The 10,124-nt window shown below is 39.0% G+C and overlaps 1 protein-coding gene across 1 annotated transcript in view; it reads right to left on the reverse strand.

Moving 5' to 3' along the window:
• The window catches only part of MTMR7 (myotubularin related protein 7), a 32,300-nt gene extending 26,879 nt beyond the window's left edge, over positions 1-5,421 (reverse strand). Inside the window, exons 1-4 of the mRNA XM_026846897.1 lie at positions 5,299-5,421; positions 4,104-4,266; positions 1,934-2,091; positions 226-354 (exon numbers count right to left, since the gene is read on the reverse strand). Coding sequence (XP_026702698.1) covers positions 226-354; positions 1,934-1,987 — 183 coding nt within the window. The 5' untranslated portion in view covers positions 1,988-2,091; positions 4,104-4,266; positions 5,299-5,421. The remainder of the gene's footprint in view (positions 1-225; positions 355-1,933; positions 2,092-4,103; positions 4,267-5,298) is intronic.
• Between the last annotated feature and the right edge of the window lie 4,703 nt (positions 5,422-10,124).

Below are 10,124 nucleotides of genomic sequence, written 5' to 3' on the forward strand. Positions count from 1 at the left end.
TTTTTAGTGTTAGTTGGATGATGAAGCTGCCTTTAAATGACTGCATTAAATGCCTATTAATGAACTAATCATAATTATAGTGTGTGCTCATATGCACAACCACACTGATCAGAGTTGTATTTTTTTTGTACAATAACCACTGATTTCTTCTTATGAAAGCTTACTAGAATTATGAAAGCTAGGCCAAAATGAGCAAACACTTCAAAGCTACAAATTCACACTTACATTATTATTCTTGCAGTAGTAGGAAAGAGCTGGGAAACGCCTTCGGCTCCGAAATTTAGAGCTCCCCACTATGATGTGTGCAGTCGCAGACTTCGGTACATACACTTCTGTAGGATAGGAGTCACAGACCTGTGAAAGGAAACTCTACTTATTTCTTCTACAAAATACAAGTAGCATTAGCCATCTCCACAGCAAAAACAAAATACCAAGGAACTCTAATCTCAAGGAATATTCCATCATTATTGTACACACATCACTGACATTTCTCAAAACAGTCTTTTGAAGCTGGAAAGTATTAGTTCTAACTCACAGATGGCAAAGCTGAAGCAGAATGGTTTAAGGGCTGTATTTCCAAATGTTAATTCATACCTTGTTGAGAACATCAGGTATAACATACATTCATACCAGAAAAGATTCATCATTATGTACAGCAAGGTGGAATTTACAACTACAGATTCCTCTGTAGCAGAATTTGGAAGTAAATATGGGAGTGGGTGAAAGTCTCAAACACCCCTCTGTTATAATGGGAGGGAACTATAGAGCCAAATTCTCCAGAAAATCTGATAATAAAATGAATGACAAAAAAAGGGACTTGGAGAAAGTAAATTAATCCATATGAAATGAGGATACCAAATGACAAGCAGGCCTCACAATGCCCACCACTTCTGAAAGCAATGCAATGAGCCTGCAAAAAAGCCCAGAAGTTCCTCTGGAGGCAAGTGGGACCACAAATGGGATCCTGGTCTAATTTCCTTTTCCTGATACTGCTTGTGGCATTCTGGCTGGAGTCAAAAGAATATCCAGTATGTCCCTGGGACTTTCTGAGATGACTAAAGGAATTAGGATGCCCAGGAAGAAATTAGGTTCTGAGAGAGTCAGAGATATGTAATGAAGGAGAAAGAGAAGGAAGGGCTTGTGGTTACAGATGCTGCTGTGGCAAACTAGATTTTGTTCATGATGCCATTTTCCTATAGACTATCTTAAAAGAGGTCAAACATTTTTTCCGATTGTTTTAACAAAAAGAAAACAAACCCAGACAGCACATTCAGTCTTCTCTGAGAACTTCACAAACCTTCCTTAGCATGGATATGCTCCAGCAACAGAGCCAACGGAGTGGATGAACAAACTTCCTTCAACAATACTTTGATTATTATTTCTCACAATTAATTAACATTTGAGGGACATCAGTTGTACAAGACTGAACGAGGCAGGAGAGCATGCAGCTAGGAAGACATATTACCTGTCAGATGACTGTGAAAAACACTAACAGTCAATGACAGAGGCTACAAAAGGATTGTGAGGATAGCCAGTAAAAAAAAAATATTGCCAAATTCACTATTTCAAGTAATTTTTTTCTTAAAATTACTGTGTAGTAATTTTAAATAAGCCTACATATCAGGAAAATGCTCATTCAGACATGTAACATTAGCTATGATTTAAACTTCTCCCCAGGCAGACAAGCTCCAATGTTTAAAACACTGTGGACATGTTTTCTGTGCTTCATTTCCACATGTGTTAAATGAAGACACATCCTTTCTCCCACTTTCTATTGCCTTTTTATGTGAAAGGGTAGAAGTGCACCTTACTACATGTGTGTACAGCACTGAGCACAAAGGGATACTGCATCTAAGCACTACAGTAGTCCACAGTCAGACTGCTGATTTGCTTTACATACAGCCTCTGCAACAGAAAAACCACAACAACTCACTCCGTAGTCTCTGTTTACATCGCTGATCTGCCAATAGCTGTTTGGAATACCCATCCGATTATATTCTTCATTGAGGTCCACAAGCTTCCAGCCTTGTTCTCGTTCTTCTTTATCTAATTTTGGATTGAATGAGAAACAATACAGCTCTTCGTATTTCACTGAAAAAAATAAGCAAACAAACACAGTAAATCCGGTTCAGATTTCTCGTCATGAAATCACACTTCAAAACCAGAATTGGTATTATCCTTTACGTAGTTTCTTTTAAAATAGTATGCTTTGCTATACAAAAGCACCTATCCTGGTTTATAACTATTTTCAAGTATACTTTGAAAGTACTGTGCTCTTTTGTTATTTGTATGTGTTGCAATATATGTGCCTTATTAGTAGTGCTACTTAAAATACACTGTTTTTCTGGACCACTTCTCTACTGAATTGTAAAAGCCTCCCCCAGAACAAAGACAAAATGTCAGTGATCATACACTTTCATCCAAAGAAAACTGAAGTCAGTGCCAGAATAAGCACTTGTTCTGCAAAAGAATTTGCTGGCCAGAAGTAGCTTAGAAGTCTTTTTATTAATGTAACATCTGTCCTGTGGCAAAGACAAAAGATCTGAACAATGGACTATGCAGCACAATCTTCCAAAAATAAACTAACTCAGAAGTCTTTGTCTCTAAATAGTGAAGTTTCCAATAAATTCAATTAAATCTTAGGTTTGAGGACTAAACTTAAGTAAGCAAGATTTCATCCTGCCTCAGATGAAGACTGGAGAATTTTCTGGAGAAGGAAAACTACTGTACAGCTGAACTATTCAAAGAGCTAATTCTGCTGTGCTCTTATTGCATCTTCTTCTTCATTCAAACCTTCTTGTCCATTGCAGTCTGATGCTGAATTTGTATTCAGGGTCCACAGCTATTCTTCCCTTCATCATTCTGTATGCCTGTGTCCTGTTCTGGTGCACAGCAGTGTGCAGTCCTCCTCCTGGCTCCCAGGGAAAGAGCATTACAGAACTGCATTCCTTCCAGCATACATGAACACATATGTGCAGCTGAGGTCTGTGGAATTAATCCAGATTTACATCAGTAGAACCACTGACTGAATTGGTCTCATTGTTTTTAAATTTCTCTGATTACTTTCATCTTGCATCACCTAGCATATTAAGTTACATCTGCTGCAGCTGCATGTTACTACTACTACTACTACTATCCTAATTATAGAAGGTATTTTATAAATTTCAGTAGCTATGCTGGCTGACTGTGCAATTTTTTCCCCCTCTATAGAGTAGATAAAATTGTTCTCCTAGGAAGATAATCATTAAAGCCAATGTTGTAATTTTTGTACAGACTGTGTTAGACATTTTATTTGCATGCTGTTAAAATAATAATAAAGGACAGAGGTTGGTGTTATATTTCTACAGTTATCATGTAAAAGAAACAATCCAGAAGCCTCATCAACTGGTTCATAGTAGAGCAGCTATAATGCAGAGGATCAGATGTTGGACTTTGATGCAATATTTGGAATTTCATTGAAAATAGGAAAGGTTTCAAAAGGATCTTGATCTAAATTTAGAAATTCAAAAAGGGCGCTTTCAAAACATAGAGAATAATAGGCTGAAACACAGGCAGTCCAGTGGAATAAATCAACTACTTGCTGTAAAACCTTTTGCCGATTTGCAGAAATTTATGCACAGCACAGAAAGTGAAAATTCAAATTTGTCATGACCACTAAATATAAAGTGAGATTTTTGTCACAGCAGGAACATGAAAGTTCCCTGGATTTAGAGACTTGTCAGTATTTTCCTAAATTCACACACAAGGCATCCAGTAAACAACAGCTACAAAGAAAATAGCATTATAATATGATTTATGGCCTGTGATACTCTGGAGTATTATTTTAAACAAAAGTTCATGTCGTACTTTATGGAACTAAGTACTTGTTATTATGTGCTTTCTTCATTGCTCCATAAGTGATTATTTTAATATGCTTATCTGATAGAGCATATTAGGATAGCTTAATATGCTACCTCGTCAGAGACCTTTTCTCTCATAACACATCTCTAATGAAGCCTTTTTTCTTAACCTGCAAAGGACAAAGATGCACAGCTACTTTTCTTCCATTATATTCTGCCTCTTCAAGGTAAGGATTGACTTTTGTGCCAGTTTCCTTCCCATACCTGGTCGTGCCAGACGTATCAAAGATATGTAAACATCATGGCAGTCTCGTTCCTGAGGGATGACCAGCTGGATCACCTGGAAGTTCTTGCAGCGGATCAGCAATGGACAACCAGTGGCAGTGGTGGCCTGCTTCTCAATAGAGGAAATTTGGCTGTGAAGAACCTGCCAGGGAATTTTAAATGGTTATGCCAAGTGATTCAAATCTGTAGGAAGAAAAATAATTATTTAAATGATATGCCAGGCCAAGCACAGTAGCTTCCACTACTGTTTCAGAAAATCCCTGCACTATCCTCTTGTAGTTTTGTTCCTATGTCCAGCTTCAGGCTCTAGCAGCACCTGATACATCACCTACAGACAAAGAAGTGCTTCTGGAGTATTTCAGCTGCTCAAACATTAGCCTGGTCATGCTATTCAAAGCTTTTTGTTTGTTTGCTTTAGTGTAAGCTAGCAGTTGTCAGAATAGGAGCTCTTTTCATCTATCTGGACAGTGAAAAGATCAACTGGCATCAGTTAGATAAGGCTAAAATGTTGGGCCTCCTCATTGGCAGAATGGTAGTCCTGATATAATTTTAAATACTGCATCAGATGAGATATTACAATAAAAGTCAGGAGGGGATAGCAGGACCAAAAGAGGATGGAGTTAATAGTACAAAAATGGACAAAGGATTCATAATCAAGCTACATAAAAGACTCCCAAATGGTATGACACCGGAGATGTATCTGTACCTATATATATACATGCAACATATGTTACTGATCCATCAAAATAGATAACTCAAAACATTACATTACGAAAAAAAAAGAAAAGCAGCAAAATCACTGATTCAGCACAAGCAGTCAGGAAGATAGGCAAGAGCTGACTGAGCCAAGGTAGTAATTCACATTCAAATATTTCTCCTCAGTTCTTCCTAGACAATAGGAGGAACACTGTATTTTACAGCAGCTGTTCCTCAGTTAATAACATCTGGTATTCATACAGTGAAGGTCCTTCTACTCTTCTCACTGTGTTGCAATATCCAAAATAGTCTGAAAATTTTCAGAAATTAACCAGGCTGGAATTTCACATGCTCTGAAGTTATAAAAGCATCCATACTAACTAATTTACTATGTTTACTGTTTTGCAGGTTATATTCAAATTGCCATCATTCAAGAGCCACAAACTTACAGCTAACTGAAAAAAACAAAAATTCATACCCAGGTTTCTTTACGAGTTTCAGAACCATTCTCCACAAATATGACATGGGTAGCTGTTAAATACAAGGTTCCCAGTGCAGCTTTTCTTGAAGATAAACGATCAAGTAACCGAACATTTTCCACCTATACAAAGAAATGACAGGCAAAAAAAGGAAATAATTGGGCTATGACATAGCCTAGCCACAGTGAGATCTCAGCATCTACACTTTGTCCATTACAAACAATGTTATTTTCAGTACCATATGAAATGACTATCAGAAGAGTATAACTATATGAGAAAATATGATTGTATTATGTGATCTATGTCCAAACCTACATTAATGTTCATTTTTTCCCCCTCTTGTGGTACCTATGTATCCAAAAATCTGTTAGCAAAGACTTCCAAAGACAATTTCTCACTTCAGCTCTTTCCTGTTATCTCACCTTACCAAAACCCTCTGATTGCAAGGCAGGGCCTGGCCTTCAGCTAAACTCTAGCTTCATGTTGTCCATTCAAGCCTTTCCAAAATTATCAGTGATACACAGGAGGTTAAGTTAAAGAGGACCTTATCACTTTTGCATTGAAATAAATGTATTTTTGCACCAATTTCTTGAAACAGAATTGAGTGCAACAAATACAAAGAAAAAAAAACCAAAACAAGAGGATCAGCAAAATCAATTTGATTTTTAATAATTCAGAGGTTTCAGATTAGATTGACAGAAACTTCCTAAAATACTCTCAGAGATGGGATGTAGCCATGTATTCTCAAAATTTTGCAGAAATAAATGCACTGAAATCATACCAGAAATAGAATGATGCCAGCCCCTAAGAATTACATGTTTACAATGTGTATCCCAAATGCATTGCACTGTTTTAAAAATAGGAATAAAGAAATCCTTAAAACCAAAATATGCCAGTTTGGTAGCAAAATGCTTAAAATTAAACAATTAGTAAAAACCAAGTCTTCTCCCTCAAGGCCAGTTATAATCTGCTTTAAACAAAAATAAAACAGCTAGAAGGCATGGATAAAGTCTTTTCCCAGGACCATCTACTTCAGAGGTCACGTATTGGGCTAAGGAGGAATGGAAGAAACACAGAATTAACCCAGTAAGCATTTCAGTAGTAAGCAAAAAAGGATATATAAAAGACCAGGGATGGTACAAAAGAAAGATGTAGGCAGTACCCCTCTACAAGGAACCCACAAATAACAGTAACAGTGAGGTTTGCCCACAAGGACTCTGCTGTACAGGCCCTGATTTTGCACAAGGCAGTCATCATGCTCAATCCTACAAACTGAGGTAGTTTGGGCCATGAAACACAAGCAAAGCCGCAGCCACACAGCAGGGCAGGGGCTGAGGGATGAATTTCCAGGCCTCCTAGTCACATCCTCTTCCCCCCACTCATCAACCAGAGCCCCATGACCTAATACACTAAGTTCTTGTTTGGTTGTTTTTTTAATACAGAGCTTTTTTTAAAAAACACAGAGCTACAAATAAAATAAAGGTTGGATCTCAATAAACAGGAACAGTTGCAGTTACTGTGCAGTAAATTTCATCAAAGTGTAATAAAGTGCAGTAAGTTTCACCAGAGCAAATGTAATGGCTGCACTGGGCGAGATCAGAGATCTCCTAGCCCGCAGTTTCTCTCTGAGTGGACAATTGCATTTGCTGAGGGAAGAGTCTAAGAGGTGAGCGTGTACTGATGTTCCCTCAGGATGTTATCCCAGCTTCTAAAAAGCAGCAGCAGCTCTGGTGGTTTCCGAAGCTGAGGTCATAGTTTTTAATAGCCATAGTTTTAAAGTGCATTTTAGTTCCATGAGTGTTGTTGCTATTCAAAATAGCATTTTGAATCTCTGTAACCTATGGGCACCCACAACATCCTCTTAGAGTGAACTTCACATTTCACCTATGCATTGTACAAAAAACCTTCCCCTTGCTTGTTCTGAACCTGTCACCAATAGCAGGTGCACCATGCTTTTGGTGAACAATTTGGTAAACTGGGAATGTTGTTCTTCAATTTACTCTCTCTGTCGTGCACATGCTCTTACAGATTATTCCCCCCATCCTTGCGTTCCCAGAAGGAAGAGCCCAACTTTATGTAGTTGTGACCTTTATGGAAGCTATTCCTGACAAGCTCTTCCACACTTCTGATCATCCTACAAAAGGTCTGGTTCTTGAGAAGAGGCCAAAGGTGCAAGCAGAATTCAAGATTTGGGTGTACGATGGGTCTGTGTAGACGTTTGCTATTTTGTTCTCTATTCCATTTTTAAGTTTTCAAACAAATCTTCTGATATGTTCTTGACAGAGGAATATGCCAGAATGGCCATGTCCCTAAATACCATTCCCACTTCAATCATTTGCTAGTTCTGTAGACTTTCTGTCAGGACTTTACCTACTTAAAGACAGCTTGAAAGTGGCTTTACTAGTAATCTTTGTCAAGATGTTCTCTAAAATCTCTTTTAGTCTGCCTTATTTTGTTCAAATATTTAACTTGTTTATTCTTTATTTTCCTCATTTAGGCACAACTTTAACTTGAAGAAAGCCCTTTTACTTCTAATAAAATAAGTCCTTTTAATAAGAGACATCTTTTTACTCCTTTACCCTGCTGTTTAGCTATGCAAACTTTTTTTTGGTCTTTTAAGACCTTTTTCTGGAAGTCAGCTTGCAGTAAGCTTCCATATTTAAACAATCTTCATGACTCCTATAAACATTTTAAAATTTGGCTCTCTTTCTTTTTAAACAGTTTTCACATTTTTATGTAGTTTCCTCTTTGAAGTTAAACATTGCCATGGGAGATTTATTTCCCCTCTTTTTCTGCTATTTCAAGAATACTGCATCTAAGTACATTAGTTGCTGTCACACAGAGGTTCTAGCTGTATTTTGAACCAGGTCTTTCTGTTGCTGTGTAAGACCAGGTCCGAGGATTATTTAGAATTACTTAAAATTAATTTTTTTTCAAGATAAACAAATAGCCTCCATATAAGCAATCATTTAAAAAACCTAAACTTTTACTCAGAACCACACCCCACTCCCAGCCCATTTACCCAATCTCAGTTTGATAAATGATGTCTCCTACTGTTACTGCATTTCCCTGTCATCATGTCCCATTTGGTCTTGTTTAGGTTGTCACAGACAATGCCACTATTTAGGTAGGACAGACAGCACTACAGTCCTAATACTGTATTGCAGTCCTTTGGTGCTACAGTTCTGCTTTTCCTGTTTAATCTTCTAATTTCAATCTGTACGGACTCTTCGCTTTTGTGATTAGTTAATGTGTTGTGCTGGGTTTGTGTGTGTGGCGGGGGTTTGGGGGGGGGCTACAGCAGTGGCTCCCTGTGAGAAGCTTCTGGAAGCATCCCCCACTCCAAGTCAGACCCACCTCTGGCCAAGGCTGAGACAATCAGTGATGCTGGCTGTGCCTCTGCAATAATGTATTTAAGAAGGGTAATGGGAAGAGGAGTAGGAGTTGTGAGGAGGAATTATGAGGAGGACACCGATGTGAACACTGAGGTCAGTGGAAGAAAGGTGGAGGAAGGGGGAGAGGTGCGCCAGTGCAGAGACTCCCCTGTATCTCGTGGTGAGAGGGCAGGCTGCCCCCCTGCCACCCATGGAGGTCCACAGTGGAGCAGGTGCCCACCTGCTGCCTGTGGAGGAACCCATGCCAGAGCAGGTGGCTGCACCCAAAGAAGGCCGGGACTCTGTGGGAAGAAGTCCCTGCTGTTGTAGTTCTGCGCCAAGAGGATTGCCAACACGTGGTGGGGACCCACACTGGAGCAGCACAGGAATGGCTGTGGCCCTTGGGAAGGACTCATGATGGAGAAAGTTCGTGGATGACTTGTCTCCTGTGAGAGGGACTCCACACAGGAGCAGGGGAGAATGCGAGCAGTCCTCCCTCTGAGGAGGAAGAAGAACGCTGTAGCCCCCCCATTCCATGCCCCCTGCACCACTCTGGGGGAGGAAGTAAAGAAATTGGGAGCAAAGCTGAGCCCGGGAAGAGGGAAGGTGGAGGGAAGATGGTTTTGAGCTGTGGTAATGCTTCTCACTATCCTACTCTGTCTGTTAAGTGTTGTTGCTCGTGTCTGAATTAAAGTGATGTTCTTTTTCTTCCCCTGACGAGTTTGTCTTTTGCCCATGACCATAAGAGATGAATCATCCCTCCTTGTCCTTATCTTGATTCCTGATCCTTTTTCTTTTCTTCTTCTTTCCATTCCTAAGGAGGAAAGGGTGACTGAGCAGTTGCGTGCTGCTCAGTTGTCCTCTGAGCTCAGACCACAAGATCTATGAGATTTGACTCTGTTTACTTCAATACAAAAATTCTGGTCTTTGACAGGCAGGAACTTTACTTGTCTTTTCCACGTAATTTGTCACCGATGTGCCTGTCACATTGCTTATTTTTCTTCCACTAAATTTCTAACGTGCCTACTACATCAACATTATAATTTATCACCAGTAGCTTTAGTTTCAACATTTTTTTCCCAGACTTTTAATATTTGTACTGAAAGACACACATATTTGGTCTAATTGTCCATGTTTCTTTGCTCTGGTTAAGTGGAACTCTTGGCAATTTCTACTTACTTGAGAATACAGAATTTTTTATACTGACAATTTTTTGACACAGCACATCATCCACAAGAGCACACATTTTCTGTATTATAACAAGAGCTTCTCAGTTTTTCAGTACTTCAGCGTGGATAAGTACAACTCAGACTGAGCTCTCTTAGCAGGCTCAACAAGGAAAAAGTAGTTTACAAGATGATGCAGCAGACTGAATTTTTAAATAGCCCTTATTTCTGCTGACCTCAAAGAGTACAATAAGAGACAGTTAAAATTAGTGAGAACTTAAAAAT

The sequence above is a fragment of the Athene cunicularia genome, assembly GCF_003259725.1.
Source record: "Athene cunicularia isolate RWA chromosome 4 unlocalized genomic scaffold, athCun1 chr4_part1, whole genome shotgun sequence".
NCBI lineage: Eukaryota > Metazoa > Chordata > Aves > Strigiformes > Strigidae > Athene > Athene cunicularia.